The 19173-nt window shown below is 32.9% G+C and overlaps 1 protein-coding gene across 4 annotated transcripts in view; it reads left to right on the top strand.

Moving 5' to 3' along the window:
* The window catches only part of LOC123706450 (neural-cadherin), a 220204-nt gene extending 215457 nt beyond the window's left edge, over positions 1-4747 (top strand). For all 4 annotated transcript variants that reach the window (XM_045655729.1, XM_045655728.1, XM_045655730.1 and 1 more), the window contains 2 exons: positions 895-1116; positions 2413-4747. In XM_045655729.1, the coding sequence (XP_045511685.1) occupies positions 895-1116; positions 2413-2516 (326 nt within the window). In that variant the 3' untranslated portion in view covers positions 2517-4747. The remainder of the gene's footprint in view (positions 1-894; positions 1117-2412) is intronic.
* The last annotated feature ends 14426 nt before the right edge of the window (positions 4748-19173 follow it).

The raw sequence follows: 19173 nt of genomic DNA on the forward strand, positions 1-19173 counted from the left end.
TAAATTACTTCATTATATCCTCATAATTTGTATGGAACTAGGTTTGTAGGATAGGTATAAAAGGAAAATATCGGAGTAATTTAAAAGAAAATGTACTTTATTAAATCCTTATCTTTCTATTTTCGTAGACATTTTTCTATCAGTTTTGATTACAAAGTTTATTTTCTTTTATTACTGGTCTCTTTATCTCATAGACTTATTGTGAGCGGAACAAATTATGTAACATTATTCGGTCTTCCCCAATTAAAATATAACCCAAACATAAAACCCTATAATGCACAACAACACAAAATACGTATTTCGGGATTCAGGCTTGTAATGAAATCTGGGGCTTAAATACGAGATAAGGCTGTTAATTATTAAAACGATTTCAGAAGTAAAGTAATTGTAAAGTGTGCGCTGAATTTCGTGGTTAAGCCAATTTTATAGAACTTTACCGTCTTCCATCTAAAACGTTCGTCGAGACGCAAATTACATAGTTGTACTTCAAGCTTGGATTTATGTGATAAAGTTGCAAGTTTTTAACGTCAGGCGTGTGCCGGAAATGGAAGAGGCTTTGTTAGGAACTTGATTTATGCTATAACAATACCCTATATTGTATCCATGAATAAATATGAATAAATAATAATTCTAAGTAACAAATACGTTTAAAGATTTGAGGACATGTCTTTAAACATGTTTTAAAGAAGAAAGGAAAAAAAATAAGTAGTCACAGTGGAACGAATGGATCTTAAATCTTTTCAAATTATTAAATGAATTTTATTTTATTTATTATTTATTTATTAACCGATTAAAATTGTGTCTCCCTGCAAGCAGCTAGCTGCTAATAGTTGTATTCTTCTCTCAGTCAATCCGTCAACAAGATCGATCTGTAACCACGGTCCATCTGTTTAGATCCGCTAATGAGCGTCGGGCTTGGAGTCGGTCCCATGGGTGTCGGAGTGGCGCCTCCCATCGGGGTCCCGATGCCGGGCGAGACCAACGTGGGCATGTTCATCGAGGAGCACAAGCGAAGGGCCGACAGCGACCCCAACGCGCCGCCCTTTGACGACCTGCGGAATTATGCGTATGAGGGCGGCGGCAGCACGGCTGGATCCTTGTCGTCTCTTGCTTCTGGTATGTGTATAACTAATTATTTATATAAAATATAGAATAAGTTCTACAAATCTACAAATGAAAAAAAACGGAAAACCTTGCCAAGTTATATTCTACGTTATATTTAGAGAGTTTGATTAACCTCGCTTAATTTAAATTTTTCTCCATGAAAATGCTTATAATATAATTTTTTATTTAATTTAGATAGCAAATTTTTAAATTATTTGTTAAATTTATTCAAATCCCATTAAAGTTCTTGGAAAACCTATCCCTGAATAAGTAACTATAACTTATATTAAAATAATAATATTCATTGTTAATCTATGATTTCTTAAGTAACTTGTTAAACTGCTAGTTTCCCGTTACCAAAGAAAGAACTCTCGACCTGATAGATTGCGGAAAATTGATCACCTCCTTATGTGGGCGAAATAATTGACTAATGATCGAAAGTATGTCCATGTCACTAGGGACAAAGGACTGCTGGCTTAAAATTCATTTTATCAAGTGGAAATTTAAGCGAGACAAGGCGTCGCTTTGTAAACACTTTATTTGATACTCGTGAGTGTTTTAGATTACACCTTTCAAAAGATTGAACTTGATAGATACGTTACTTTGTTACGCATTGTTAAAATACTGATAAATCTTTTGTTCTAATCTCAGCGTAATCTACTTTAAAGACGATTCGGAATTAAACATTTTCCATTCCATAATATGAATTAAAAATTACCGTTTTCTCAATTCCACTTGTTTTAACTTCTTATTGCAACCGCCAAGCGCTCGTACAATGGTGGCAGTTAGCGACTGAAGCAATACGCCAACAAATACCGCTAAAGACCTGATTATGAATTCGTTTGATAAGTCGCTTGCTCATTACTGCCGCTTGTCTAAAACGTTGCTCTTTGCAGTACCTTTTTATATTGTTTATTTTTTAAACGTAAATAAGTTTTCCTCCTTCTTATTACTATTTAGAGATGGAAGAGCAAGAAGTTCACTGTAATTCATAAATATCTAATTGTGGATGAAGTAGCATTATTTTTATTACCTAAAAATTTTTTAGTCCGTCCTAAAAATTGTTAGTAGTTTAGTTATCTGGTACTTGTACCTAGAGAGTTTTCCGGTAATTTCAAATTTTTGAAGCATTTGGGTGCAAGAGATGCTCCTTTCGAATTTCTATTTTGCCATCTCGTAGATATATTTTAAATTCGCACCACCATTTGTTTAACCGACTGACTGGACTGGAAGATTATAATGAGAATTCACTGATATATTTTTTTTATTATTTTATGCACTGAATAATCGAGTTATTTTTGTTGACAGGTACTGATGATGAGACACACGAGTACGACTATCTGGGCGCCTGGGGTCCGCGCTTCGACAAGCTCGCCGACCTGTACGGCCCCGATCTGGACGAACAACTGTAGGTTCGGTTAAACGTAAACCGCGCGCATTATATCGCGCAAATTTAGTCAATTGTCTCCCACGTTTCTAACTTAACTTAATAAGACACTTTTAAGCTATCTTGGGAGAGACACCACCCGCGTCTTTTTGTTTATGTTTACAGGCTAGGCAAATATATGATACGCACCTAAAGTGTGGGCTGTGCTCACGAACATTTTAGTTTATTAATATTTAATTAATAGACGTGTTAGCTTAAGAGCGTCTCGTTTGGGGCGTATTGCGTCGTTTTGAGACAAAACGTGTATCTTCACCAAATATTTGATATAAGTTTATTCGAGTTAGCCATAAATATTATGAGTCAGTATTTTATTGGAAGTTATCGATGTAAGTGGATTTATGCAGGAGGGCCATAAGTGAACCGTGGGTGTTTGTAGATAGTGTGCTATAAATGTGAATAATTTATACGAGTATTTTGTAAGTCCGCAGCTTTACGTGATATATCTTAACTTACGGCCCTTCCGTTACGAATCGTTATACCTACTATAAAAATATATGTTATATTTTATATTAATGATTAATAATAATATTTAAAAAATTCGTCCGAACGGACGTCGAGTTTATAATGCTCATTCAATACGTGGATCGATCGCCGGGGGATGTACATATAAATATTTAATAAAATTCTACCCCCAACTTAGTCTAATATGAATCGATCGATCTCTATTCGAAATCTCTTCGTAAGTGTACAATAACTGGTGTTCCTCTCCTAAAGTCTCCATGTAGAGTAGTTGATAAATTTTAGATACCCACGTGCGTCACGTGCCGCGTGCGGGCATCGGCTCGGTAAATAATAATAATAATATGTACGTAGTTTTGATAGAGGAGAGTTTTCTGTCGGCTCGGAGAGAGTGGGCGCGAGGTAGTGGGGCGCGCGGGAGTGAGCGAGCGGGACGCGCGATGTGCGAGCGAGTGCGTGCGAGCGAGAGCGCGGCGTCGGCTCCGACGAGCGCCGAATGAATGGGACAGTGCCAATTTATTAGCATTATTATCGATGCAGCTAATGAACATAGCGATAAGTGTTTGCACTTTATTTATTCATATATTTACGTATAAATTTAGTCGCACCTAGGAAAATATCAATAACTTACTAAGAGTGTTGTGCTAGATTTATGTTATCGATTTTGACGTGAGATAGTCCCCGGAACCGTTAGAAGTCACTAATTTAAATCTAATTTTTAAGAATTTATAGTATAATAATTAAATTTATTGAAGGTTTCGCAAATACTGTCTCACCTCGACATCGAATTAGGATCAGTGTAAATTTTAGAATATACTGAATTACGTCTTATGTTAAAATGACTGATTTTTATTATGCGTTTGAAAGCCTAAGATTATGTAGATTCGGTTATTTCATTACATATAGACTTCGAATACCTACTGTAAGAACACTCTAGTTTGCACTCAAAATGAATATTCAAGTCTCAATAATAAAGCAATTCTCGTTAATTACTATTTGTGTAAGTAGACGTTAATAGTTAGTCCGAGATTGATATTCTAGGTTTTATTGTTCTTTTATAATATCATTACACTGCCAGTAATCATATATAGACGAATTACGATAGAGTTTGGTCCGATTTTATATTTCTGTCGTATACATAATATGATATTGTATATTAATTTTTTGAACTTTTTTATAATGAACGTGATACTTTCTCCTCAATCGACAGTGACGTGCCACTCGATGCACAAAACCTTGATATTTCTTTGAATAAGCTCTGCGTTGTCTCCGATGTGTGTACCTTTACAATTTAATACGTTTTTACCAAAGATATATAGATAATCGCTGTAAATATTCCACGCTCGGTGTATTCTGTCATGTTACCGACGAAATTATCGTTGTTACATTTAAAGCAAAAACATTTGTGATCGAAATTTATGCATCATGAGTAACGTTTCGCCGCAGCTGCTACTCGACATGTTACCGCTTTCTACTAAAGATAGGTACACATGAAAATAGCACTTTATATTTCACTGCATTTTGGTGATTATTAAAATACTGTATGTACACTAATTAAGACGGCAGAGCACACAATCCCAGTACAAACAATGAGGGCGAGACCCACACCACACCGTAATCGGTGCACGTAATTTTATTTTAGACATTAATTACATAGTTATGTTTTGTTTCAACTGTGATTATTTAGTTGTACAACTCTGAAAATTACATAAAAGAATGAATAAAGTATGAAAAATGTAATCTGTTTTATTTATTCCTTTTTATCCTTCCTTCCTTCTCTGCACACTATCATGTTATATGTAGAGTCACACAATTTTAAAAATAACACAGTATTTAATTGTATGAAATTTGAACCGACCTAAAATGAGTTAGAAAGTTAAACTATGAAATTAAATTTTAGCCCAAAGCGTTTGTTCAAGCGTTCATTTCCACATACTCTAGCATCGTATTGATCAAACTTTGCTTGAAAAATGTTTCAAGGTGAAATAAATGAGTTCTATATCCAGTTTTCTATCATAAAACTTACCTATTACATATTCTTAGAACCTAAGAAGCATACAACTCACGTAATAAAACAGAAATGTAGTGAAAACATATCTGAGCGAAATGAATTAAATCGCAAACATAAATAAATATGAGGTCTGGAACATAAACAAAATAAATGAAAACCATTACATCTTTCATGATAAGAGAACACTGCGAGCTTCGTTAAGAGTTCGTTCATATTCATAAATGATATGGAAGAAATCTCTCCTAGGAGAAGATTTATAAAGACGATTTTAGCACAAAAGGCCTTTTAACTGAACGAAAAACATTCGAGTTTTCGTGTGAATTTTTGTGGATTTCACATACTTATGTACTTACCTATAGAGGTATAATGGTGAATTAAATTAAATATTCCACGAATTAATACGAAGCATGCATTATTTCAAAGGTAATTTATATTAATAACGCTGAATATTTCCATAAAGATAAATTAATATGAGTATCTACTAAAGTGCAAATAAATATTGGAGAGTTAAGTAATATGAAAATTGATATTATGGTGACGTACTATGAAAATGCTTTATAGCGGCTGCGTCAGGGGGCTTATAAAATGAAGGTATATTCAAACATAGGTAATAGCCATTATAATCATATTAAATTATTTTTTTTAAATCAATTGAATAATTTTGCAAATAAATCATAAGAATAACTTCATGTTTTGTATTTATTTTCTGTAAATGCTAAACGGACAATTTCGAACCGTATGCTCAAGAAAAAGCTTACGAAACTGACTTTTTGTGTATCGTTAAAATAAACAAATTCATCAATACATATCCCTATTTTAATTTACAAGTCACTAAGTAATAATTTTTACTGCTAAAAGACATCTATAATATGAAAAATGAATCGCAAAATGTGTTGGTAAGCGCATAACTCAAGAACGGCTGAACGGATTTCGATAATTCTTTTTTTATTATATTCCTTGTAGTACGAGGATGGTTCTTATGTAGAGAAAACGTAAATATGTACCACGGGCGAAGCCGGGGCGGGCCGCTAGTATAATATAAAAATGCTGAATTGTAGGAAGTTCACTGAAGAATTTGCTTTCCAAAATTTCGAGAGCTTTATCAGCAGAACAAATAAGATTTTAATATTGTCCGTTTACTCCACGAAGTTGATTTATCTAATGTGATTAATAGGAACAGTTTCATTTTAATTATTCGAATGCACGAATGTATCTACACATAATGTATTAAATTTTAAAAGATGCTAGCGAGAGTCGAATCTTGAACTGCGAGTTCAATTATCATTATTGAGGTTTATCATCAATCAATAATATAATAAAATTGTAGAAAAGTGATGTCTGTACAATGAAAATATTATGTAAAAAAATAGGTGTAATTATTAAATCGCTTTAAAAAAATTTGGTCTGTTTGTCCGTATGTTTGTGCACGCTAATCTCAGAAACGGTATATTAGGCATATTACGTAAGTTATACGCTACATTTATTCCTTGGGTGTTTGTGAGTCTGTCTGTACCACCGTAGCTCGCTAATGGGTAATACGAATTAGATGCGGTTTTTTTTTTTTTTTTTGTTAGGCAGCATATTTTTCGACGCTGGTTCTTTCATATAGTGTCAAAATCGGTTCATCCATTTATTTATGGAATAATCCTTTATGGAATTAAAATTGTATTGATGATATATATGCACATGTACCTAATTTGTGAGCCTGTTGTGAAATCCAGAAGTCAAATGTTTTACCATTTGACAATTTTCGTGGCACATAGAAATTGGATGCAAACTTGCGTAAGCTTATATCGATTTTTGGTTGTGTAGTTCCAAATACGACTAACAAATGTGGCAAATAACGTGAACTGAAACATATTAAAGCATGTGCAAAATGAAACGCTGGCGTACGTGATATACCCGACAATATTGATGCACGACGAGATACGAATGAATATTGCCCGGGAAACAGATGGTAATGCGAATTAATTTTATTTGTTCAATGTCAACTGATTACATACCTACTTGAGTATGCCTTTGAAAGCAGCCAATTCAATATACCTACATAACTTTTGTCAACTAATGTCACGTTAACTTTATCCCATATAATTTAATTACAAGTCTCGCTGTTGCGTTGCAGTAAAGCTTTTACGTTTAAGAATAAGCCATTAAATTATTGTTACGTCATCTATAGAAAACAGAATTATAATATCGTTAAACCGCGTTCGTGTCGTAAATCGTAATGCAATCGGTTACTCGAGAAAGGTAGGTAGGAAAGGTGGTATTATCTACTAATTTAAGAAAAGAAATAAATTGTTGCCCATGTTTTTCTCAAAGAGACCTTTATTCAACCTAGTCAAAATATTTGTCATAGGTAGGTATCTACCTAGAAAATTGCTGAGCAATCAATAAAATCTCGTTATGCGAATCTTAATTTATTCCTATGGTCGTAGAAAATTGCTAACACCGCTAGTTTGTAATAAAATCATATGCGCTAGAAGTTAGAACACTGCATATAGTTACTGGCCGTTTTAGAAATGTGATTATTGCGGACATGTTGGCTAAATGATCGTTCCTAAATTAAGGCTTGGCAAACTAGGTTTGGCGTGTTGATGTATAATCTGGAATTACTAAATAGGGAAAATACAATTCACTTAGCGACGCCATTGTACAGGTAATAGGTATTATTTAATTGTTTCACATATTCGCCTTTATTATTTATTTTACTGCATTGGTGAATCAACGCGTTTAAATGCTTAAAATATTGAGTTATAACAACGTTCATTACAGATAAATTCAATGAACCGTGGTATTTTTGAACTAAAGATTTTTCGTTTCACGGCGGAAAAAATGTTCAGCATAACGTATAATTATTGTTAACTATACATAAACCACTTCAATTTACCAAATCATTTATTTCATCAAGCCGTTTAATTTAATTTTAAATCGTGATTGGTTAAGTTTTGTTGCATTCAAATAGCTGTTTAAAATAAGCCGTAATGAAACCGCCTGCATTTAATGCGTAACCACATTCGAATGAGCAAATGCCTACTCGTGTCTGTAATTTTGCGGACACTATTATTATCAATCTTTGTCACACGTTTTTATTATTTATTATCGCCTGTAAACATGAATTATTTTAATAATATGAAACCACAACAATTGCAGCCTCATTGCTTTTACCAACTTTTTCTCCTATTGCAATAAGTACCTATAGGTAGGTAGTAGACAGAAGGTAGGTACAAATATGTAGAAATTAATTCTATAGTTAATAGATTATACTTTTTGTTATAGAAAACTATCAATAGGTATGATGTTCTATCGATCTTAAGAAACACGAGGTGAAATTTCTTTTTCGCTCGTTGAACCTGTCACGAGCGAAGCACAATCGAATAGCTGATAAAATCGCATAGCTGAAGAAAATTATGCAGATAACGTGAAAAATCTATAAACGAAAACTTTTATGTATTTTCGTAGTCGACTTGAGGGAATCATATGGTGCGTTCCTTGTGCCTCAAAGCCGTACTTCAATGTAGCGCTTAATGTTTCTGACTCTGTGCTTGAAGAGTGCGCAAGTGATGTTTGAGTTGTGTGTAATTATATAAAACACCGAAGCTTTCAGTTCGTCTGTTCCAATTTCCATACACGAGCACTGAGAAACTAGTGGCTTCTAGCGGCACGTATCGCTAAGGTTGGTTAGTTACGATTTGTGCATGATGCAAATCACAACTAAGCATTCTGTTTCAACACCAACACGCTTTTTGGGTGCAATATATAGGTATGCAGTACCTTTACTACAAGTAGGTAGGTAGTAGGTACCATATTGATAATATGGACGTTTACGTTTGCGATACGTACCTATATTTTGTCAACTTTGTTATTATTAAAAAAATATATGCATTTTATTCTTATATCTATTATATTTTACACATTATATCACAAGAGGAAGGTCGGCGTTTTAACTACTCTTATACCTTTTATATCCAGAGGCACATCAAGAGCGGGTCACTATAAAAATAATACTAGAAAAAAACCCTTTGCTTATCCCAAATTTTATATATTACCGTTCAGCACACATTATGTGCACTTAGCTCCAATCATGTCGGTAGAAATTGTGTAACCTGTAATTGCGAGTGGTTGCCGCAGTAATCGCTTACCTCAAAGAGAAACCTAGATTACCTACGTTCGCGAATGTTTCCCAACTGCTGGCTAATTAGGTTTTGTTCTCTACGTGAGGATTATTATTAAATTAAACTATAAAGTAAACAAATATGTCATTGTAATAATGCTATTATAGATGAGACTGAAGTTGCTGAGTTAGACTCTGAAGACTTGAATAGACAGCCTTGACCGGAACGAGTCCACTTCAGAAGACCATAATAATATAATAAGGGATTGCGTAATATTTTTAATGAAAGAATAGGTAGGTAAGCGAAAGTTAAGGTACCTATCTCAGAAATAAACATTCTTCAATTTGATTGATATAGGTAGTTCATAAATTTACGAATTCAGCTTTTCACTAGATTTTAGTATAGGTTTACAAGGTACTTAAGTATTTATTTTAAATAAATCATCTGACCAAGATTTCATTTCAATTTAAATCACTCAAATAAATTTTACTTGTGTGTTTATGTCTGCATTTCTTTAATTTGACTTTTTTTTAATAAAGTGCTGCTCAGTGCTCGCTATACCTAGTTCTCATTTAGAAATACATCATACCTATAGTATGACTTCTAACCGATAAACTAACAAAATTCACAAGATTTTGTGATAAGTAACCAATAATTAAAAAAACAAAATACAATACCTCCTTTATACTTCAAATGATATCATATTTTATAACAATTTGGCTTAAATGGAAATACCTAACTAAAAGTTCACACATTTTGACTGCACGTGATTTCAATTATACTTTTTAATTACACAAATTGATGTGCGTTAAGCCTGTAAATTTAATCTGGGGCTGTTGAATATGAGCAATTTATTGCAACATACTAAAAAGTTATCCCGCGCGATGATCGTAGATTAACTTTTATGTATTAACTCCAAGCCTTAATCAATCACAAAGCATCGTGTTATCTGATAGTATTTTTTTAAAAATTGCAATGCATTTTTATATTTAGTAAAATGACACAGGACACAGAAATATTATGTCAGGCATTACATCCAACATGGGTATGTACCATGTATATACATATTTGATATTAATATCGACAAAGCAGCTTTAATATCGTTTACTACCTAAGCACAGAATACAATCTTTCCGCCCGCGGCGTCGCCCGCGTTTTCAAAGAAAAACCCGTAAAGTCCCCGTTCTCGTTGAATTTCCGGGATAAACCCTATATGTGTTACTAAAAGTTACCCTCTATATTACTTGCTCTGTGCTCTTTATGTGTGCTAAATTTCATCAGTACCTAGTATTTGCGCGAAAGAGTAACAAACATACTTAAATACACACACATATGTATGTACATCCATCCTCACCAACTTTCGCATTTATAATATAAGTAGGATACCTATATTTACTCCTGTTTTCCACGAGCAATGCATATATACTAAAAATTACCGCAAATTGGTTATCAAAAAAGACGAATGGCGTCACAATAGGCTGTCCATTGTTTTTCTTCCGCAGAGCCGAGTGCCGGAGCGCTTCGCACATGACCTAGTAACGTGAAAAATGCCTACCTAAGCACAGAATACAAATTCTGAAATAATATTATGCATTTTTAAACGAAGTTCATTCTTTTAGTATGGACTAAAATGTTTATATCGCATATGGTCATATTATAAACTCTTTGTTGTCCCTTCGTTATGTTTATAATAAATGCGATAAACATTTTTTACAAATACTAGCCGCACGCACTTGTTCACCAGGATATAGGAAATCGGGAAAAAGTAACTTTCTACTAAATAAATAATAGGTTTTCTAATACGCTCCTCCTTTATACGTTAGTTATGTGAACAAACAAAATATTACTTTTTCTCTTTATAATATAGTCAACATTAGAATCTGGTATTTCATTTGCTCTATGTAGACGCGATATTATTTTTTGACGATCCTGTGAGATTTCACGCATGCAGTACCTATACTCTCAGACTATGTAAATTAACAGTCAAAACCTTGGTCACAACTCGAAACACAGCAAATATCAACATGACAGTGTCCATGCTAGTTGTTTTTTGGATGATTTTACCATTGCTAGACAAAACAAAATATTGTGTTATGCACATCATATTTGGTATGTTACGTCACCGACCCAAAAACTGAACAAACGTCTAGGTAAAACACTTCCTTCCAATCCAATCGCATTAACGAGCTTGCCATTTTTTCCGCGGATCTTGATTGCTTTAACCCAGTTAAGACGGAATTTTGCACGATTTCATGGAAAATTGTTTTCGGCTACTTAAGTACTAAGTACGTTATTATTACAATCTTTACATCTTAGTAAGTACCTACTTATTTGATGGAATGTTCTTTAAATAATTTTTTATTCGGTAATTTTTGTTATTCGTTTCTCAACATGCAGCAGGTATAGCTTAATAATTAATATAGGTATCATTATAATGCGTAACTACCGATTGATGTTCCTAAATTGCTGACACCCAGTTCGGCTCGATCATAACAAGGCTGATTATTATCAACATTCCCACCACGTTCGAGACAGTTCAGAGAAGTTAATGCAATTTGGGAGAAGCGTACTGAAGTTTGCATCTAAATCACACTCACTTGAGGATGCAACCTTATCTGATGTTTATGCAAACATATTGCTATTATCACTGACTTCACGTCACCAGTTGTAGGTAGTAACTTGTTAAAGTACTTATAAATATGAAATATGATTAATTTTCTTTGAAAACCATCCCAGGTTAATTACCATAGCCCGTAGCTATGACACCAGTCACCATTTAAATGATATGTATAATTGTAATTGTGCATACCATATAGCTGGAGGTGGATAGCCAAATCCCTCATCTATACCTGGTCGTAATCTTACCGTTTTTCTCTATTCTATTTCGAAGACTCGCCCGTGGACTAATTTTACTATTGTGAATGCTGATCTTTATGGGAGCGAGCTGACGAATGTCACAACAATGTCGGTTTGTACTCTCACAGAAAATATTTTTCACTGAAAACATTCATGGCCTAGATTCCAGTATATTTTAATAATAAATATAGCTTAATTCAATGAATTTTCACAGACATTGTTCATTTTACGCAGAAATTAGTATTTCAATAGCCATTCAATAACCCATTTGGCGTCGACAGCTATTTTGTTTGCCAACATGTTTAGCATGTACCTATATCTCCTTATTATAAATTTAATGAAGCGTCGCGTTGTTCCCTTACAATTGATTAACATGGACTAAATTTTCTTGTGCGATAAAGTTAAAAGAAAAAATCTTTACACCGGATTTGTTCAAGTTTGCACCTAGTGAAATATTTAAGATGGGTTAAATCAAAAAAGTAGGTACAATCCTTCTATACTGAATTAAGGCTAGCGAGAACGTTTATCAAACAGTTGTGAGTTGTGACCTCTCGTAGTTTAATTAAATTTTTAATTTATTGTGAAGGCGTATGGCGCGACCGAGGCGCTTGCTGCTAGCAATTTCGCTTATCTATCTCATTTCTTATGTTTTGTCGGAGTTTAAATTTATAGTAATATAAGATTTGGCCTAAATTATTAAATCATACTTTTAACGTAGATACAACATAGTTAAGTAATGCTGTTTATTTTATCTAGAGCTCAAAACAATCCTTAAACGTTTAAACGCTCAATTTAGATACAATTACATGAACAAGGCATAACAAAATTAAAGAGCAAGCTTATATTGAAAAATAATCGTTCTTTTGTCTTCCCCTACTGTCGTTCACAGTAAATTGAGCCGAAATCATCCTTTAGTTTGTAAATAAAAACAGCTAAAGTATGCAACATCAGTCACTCGCCCTCTGTATTCTGTAAGCAAGGCAAGATTGATGACACTTTGATAAAGCGAAAGGATAACGACACCAAGTAAATACATATAGGTATATCTATAAGTAAATGGCTATGCAGATAACATGTATTGTTATTTTTTAAATATTATGTTCCAAGATGAACATGACAAAAACATGCGTAGACTGAAAATAATTACAGTGTGTATTTTTATTGGTAGGTAAATTTTCATGCACAGGCACAGCTCCAATCGATATGAATATTTTCAATAAAATTCCTCATCACTTGCCATTATAGATAGATACTCAATACTTTGGTAGCTAAGTAAAATTACTCAAACAATTTCACGAATGAATGAAATCAACCGCATTCAGACGCAGCTACGTAGGTTCTTTAGCGAGGAACTAAAATTTCATTTTAAAGTACCTAAAGCCTTGTAAAAATTTCCCTTTGTCGTTGACGGAATTGTAAGCTACTACAATGCTGTACTGAAAATTGGGAAATGCGAATTGCATTCGTTCTTTTGTAGGTATATTGCTATGTACATTTCAGCAAGCAATGGTGCTAGTGTGGACTAGTCCACTACATAAGTGATTAAGCCTATAATTATTAGGTACTTGAATTTGAACATAGGACCTACTGCGTGTTGGTTTTACAAACAACAATAAAGGTAGTTACTTTTAGTCTTTCATAGATAGCTAGTAACTAAATAAATGACATTATTTTTTTTACGCAAGATACCTACTGCCAACACGTCCTAAGCTAAGTAGGTAACATAGGTATAGGTAGGTATATATTTGTAACGAATAAACATACTTTATCCCTTTTCGGTAACACAAACAGATCATACTTTATGAAATACTCGTGTCGTGTTCACACAATGTTTTACCAGGATATCAGTAAAGAACGACCAACTGATATTATAAATATCAGTGTGTATTATGTTTTTGTACTTCTATAAATATTTTACTAATTATTTTTGCACTCAATAAAATATTGATGAAAATAATGTTATATGACTTTCAATCGACTTTTTAACACATCAATTGCTGCTTCACAGCTGAATCAATTTACCTTATAAATTTTCAAGGGATAGAAAAATTTCGATCACGAGGCGGGATTCGAAGTTTTACCTTTTTTTGTTAACGGGAAGGAAATCTTCAAAATATAGACTATGTATATATAAGGTATATATCTACAAAATATATTCTATGGCTTCTCCTCCATTGACACATTTCAAATGTGGTAAGGAGGAGCATAAATATGTTAGGTATTTTATGGTTAGTTAGAGGCAGCTCAATACCCCCTTGGACAGCCCTCGGTCCTTTGTTACCCATTTAGCTGTAAATACAACAGGACAGGTAACAAAATTCAATTCGGAATTCAGAGAAATTTACTGGGTCAAATTTCACCTTCTAAAGCCTACATTTAAAAAACAAATCATCTGATGATCGTGACGTTATGACCACACTTTAGCGCTGACTCCTTATAAGTTGATTGATATAAGAATGAAATTTACCTCGGTTTTTAACCGACTCCAAAAAAAAGGAGGAGGTTATCAATTCGGCCGGTATGTTTTTTTATGTACCTATGTACACCGATTACTCCGAGGTTTCTGAACCGATTTACGTGATTCTTTTTTTGTTCGATGCGGGATGGTGTCGAATTGGTCCCATAAAATTTTTGTCTGTATTTGTAAATGTTGCAAGTGCAAGTTTGAAGTCGGTTGTTTTTAACGCAGTTATCACTTGTACCTAATAAACAGATAGACTCAAACTTTGAGACATAGGTATTATATTCATATCCGTATAAATATTGTTGCCAAAATAAAGCTCGGAAAGGGTGAAATAGGGCATGGTTTGTTTGTGAAACAGCTTCTACGCGAAACGTGAACTTCAGTAAGTAGACCGTAAGGTAATATTAGTAGGAGCATTATTTACGTAAAAATTCATAGTAGTTAGGTATTTTTAAACCATTATCACTATAAAAATAATCTGATAGCGAAGTATTAATCTGGAAAAGGGTTTATTGTATGGAACAGATTATTTATTTTTAATCATTACCTACCTACCTGTACACCCATATAACACACGATATAGGTAGGTAATACAAACGATACTCAATGATACAAGGAACATAATAATCCATCAATATGGATTGATCAGGCACAACTGAAACAATTGTGTTGGCTCATTTTCTCAACCTCGTCATTTATCTTTGATAGACGAGCGACGTAACAATGTAAGCCGTCTGTCTACCAGCATGTTCCTATTCTTATACTTTCTTTTATTTTGGAGATAAGTTTATTATGAAACGAAATAATGTTAAGTAGTTTGTAGTTTAATACCTTTATAAATTTTTATATCCTAACGTGTTACGTGGAGACAAAATTAACAAAACAAGGAACTTCACGTTTATATACCTACCTACCTACTATAATTAAAAACATTCTTAATTCACAGCCAGATAAGCTTGGTTAAAGTAGGTAGGTACGTCTATTAAACTCTCCAGACAAATAGAATATATTTAAGCCATATTTTAGTACGTGCTTGTAACTTTTGGATAAAGTTTGATTTAAGCATAAAGTTTTCATCTTGTGCGCAAACTAAGCATGTACAGGAACTTAGTCATGAAATTTTGGCACCGTTAACATATGTTACAAAAAATTGATACACTTGAAATTTTTACGAAACTTCCTATGAAATCAGACCTGTTTTATCTATTTGTAAAATACATACATACCTAGGTACACAATACACATATATCACAGAAAAAATATAAGCAAGTATATATAATATAATACCTACTAGGTATTTGACTAAGCTTGACTGTGTTACTTAGTAATGGTAGATATGAAACCCAACTTTCGAGAATTTGGCTAGGTACAAGGTAGAGGCGCCATAATTAAAGGCCCGCCTCATTTGGTTGAAAATTAACTAAGTTTATTTGAAAAGAATATAATACTAACTAATAACTATGTACATATATTCTAACGCTGCGGCAATATATTTTCCTTTTATTAATCATCTTTTATATTAGTTATAAAATATATTATATACTTAGTTATAGTACTTAGTTATAAAAATTAAAATATAACGGTACCTATCGTATTTTAATAACCAATAACTAAGTAAGTAGGTATATATAATATAGTAGGTAATATTTATTTTATAATAATTAATAAGTACTTATTATAAAGTACTGAATAGTGAATAAACAAATATGTAATTTACGTATGAGTATGACATATGCAATAGGTACCTATGTTATATAGAGATAAATATTATAATAGGTACTAGCTTTCCACCCGCGGCATTGCCCGCGCAGTCAATGAAAAACCCGCATAGTTCCCGTTCCCGTGGGATTTCCGGAATAAAACCTATCCTATGTCCCGGGGTAAAAAGTACCTAGCCTATGTCCTTTCTCGGGTATCAAAATATCTCTATACAAAATTTCCTGCAAATTGGTTCAGTAGTTAAGGCGTGATTGAGTAACAGACAGACAGAGTTACTTTCGCATTTACAAAAATATAGACAAAAAAAAAATGAAACTAACAGCCTGTGTTTTGTAGATATAAAATATGTATGTAGGTATATTGCCTGTGTAAAGTCGTAAATCGAACACCGCTCCAGTTTTGTGTATCACTGAAACCCTGACTGCTCTTGTCAAAATGTCGGCGCGTTAATCGTTATACAGTTGCACTTTTGTCTGAAACACATAGCCGTAAAAAAATTTAAAACAAAATATCAGTGAAAAATGCGCATGGTAGTTACAATGTTTCGTTTATAAAAGTTCCACATAAAATTATAGTAACTAGGTACCTATTATTTTAATGGCCTATTATTTTATCCCTCTTAATTAACGATAGGTATGCTCCTTGGTAATAATTAATTATGACCAATAGATCTCATTATATTTTTGGTGCAGATAAAATGTTATTTTAATCTTCATCTTTGATTGAGAGGTAGGTAATTAATAAGCATAAAGATATGCTTTAACAGAAAATGCAAATGCAATGCAAATCCGGCAATGTAAAAGCAATTTTAATAAAATGCAAACAATGATGATGAAAAAATTATCCAGCTTAAGCACTTTACAAGACTGTTTAAGAAATAAACAATGAAATTGGCAAGATTACCTCCCCCAATTTAGAATAAGGAAAAACCATTTTCTTTCAGCGCCATCTATCAACAATTCACCCAAGCACTATGCCAGTCCAAAAGCTACCAAAAAACACAGCAAAAAAGGACACTGTATTTCATTTGAACCAGCAAATAAGTTTTATCATCTCGTAAGTATTTCTCTATTTGATATTTTAGTTTTATATCATTCAAATGCTTAGTATTATAATATTATAATAAATGTGGAAATTTAATTTAAAAATAAAATGTGTCACAATCAGGAAAATAATAAAGGCCTTATAGATTTTGGTTGTTTATTTTTCAGGAAGCAAACGATTCACAGCATTGGTGGGATACAGAGGTCTTAAATACTGGGCCGAAACACTCATTTTCCTGAAATGCTGATTTTTTTTTATTAGTAGAAAGTACAACAGCATATACGTAAGTACCCAAATATAAAAATGGGAAAACAACGATACAAATACATCGCTTCGGCAGTAGTATAATTTATTTAGTCAAGCGAGTTCTTTTTGTATTTATTATAAACTATTAACTAGTTACACACCTTACTAAATCACAATTTCTAATTATGTCAAAAATTAATTATCACATTTATAACATCATGTACACAGTAAAAAAATATTCTCATACTTCTACTAGTACAAAATAAAGCTGCATATCATCGCAATTGTTGCTTTCAATTGTCCTCGTTTATACAATGTGAAATATGGATTCGCTGTTTTAACACTAAATGTACTTATACATTGCTTACAAAAATCTGGACAAAGAAATAGAATTCAAAATGCCTACAGCTAACATACCACACCTTATTAAAATAAATATTCTATTAGGCCTTCCCAGACCGTCCGATATTTTGCTTATTTCAGAGGCTGATTTAGGTCACACTACGCCCTAGATTCATAGATTTTATTGACTATAGAACAATACCAGTGAATTTATCAATAGCGCTCGAAATAAAAAAAAGTAATTGAAATGTGAATATTACTATTCAATTAGGAATCTGTGTGCGATTAACTAAATAACAAACACATTTTACGCTTAAATCAAACCGAAATTACTCTTATTTTGTCTTTTAATCGTGACAATATTAATTCAGCGCTGGCCATTAATTTAATTAAAATAAAAAAGAAAGTTCTTTAACTACGCTAATATTTAATTCAAGATATCAAACAATAATGAGCCCAAACACATTAACATAAGATAATTACAAATTCCCTAAAAAATTTGACACTCTTATTAAACAATAATTTAAGTAGAAAACACAAGCTTAATTGTATCTATTTTAGTAATTAAGTAGACTATATCTAGACATCCATGGTATATGTATCCGCAAAACTTCAACAGACGAAAATAATTTTCTTATTGACCCTTTGAGACTAAAGTGAGAATAAGTGGATATTTTACCACTATAAAAAATACCGTAGCGTTCTGTAGGATGTTATGAGGTAGACCTAATTCTGCCTCTGTCGCATTAATTTATCCACACTATGTTTTTCTGAAAAACAATCAATTTTGAAGAAAATCTAAATGTGAGTTCAACCGTCCGAAAGAAATCTTCTTTTTCTTCCGTAAGATTCAACGCATTAGTTATTCACGCCATAAAAGTGAACACGACCTACATATTTTACGCCGAATTATACTAGCCACTTGACCCGAGAGACGGTCGGAGAGGACTAAGCTGTGCTAACATTGAAACCGAAGCAAAGAAACATAATACGTGGTATGTTCGAAACAAGCACTAGAAGATGCGAGATCCGAATGATATGCAGTTTCTAAAAGCTATTTAACTTGGCGAGAGTGAATCCACTGCACGACTACAGAAGTACTTATGATAAAAATATTAAGTTAACCTTGCTATTTCTATCTAACCTTTAAACGGTTTTAAATATTACAATAGAATTGTTAAGATATAAAAAACACAATAGTTATCTGGACATACAACCTTCATAAGTAGTGATAATTTTTTTATACAATAACAGTCCTCGCGGTTTAGCTTAAAACGTTAAAATTGCAAAATCATTTTCCAAGTTCCGAACACTTAATCATTACTTTTTTTTTTTTTTGATTTACAAAATTATTTTATGTACAGTATTT

The sequence above is a fragment of the Colias croceus genome, chromosome 3 (genome assembly GCF_905220415.1).
Source record: "Colias croceus chromosome 3, ilColCroc2.1".
NCBI classification, from domain to species: domain Eukaryota; kingdom Metazoa; phylum Arthropoda; class Insecta; order Lepidoptera; family Pieridae; genus Colias; species Colias croceus.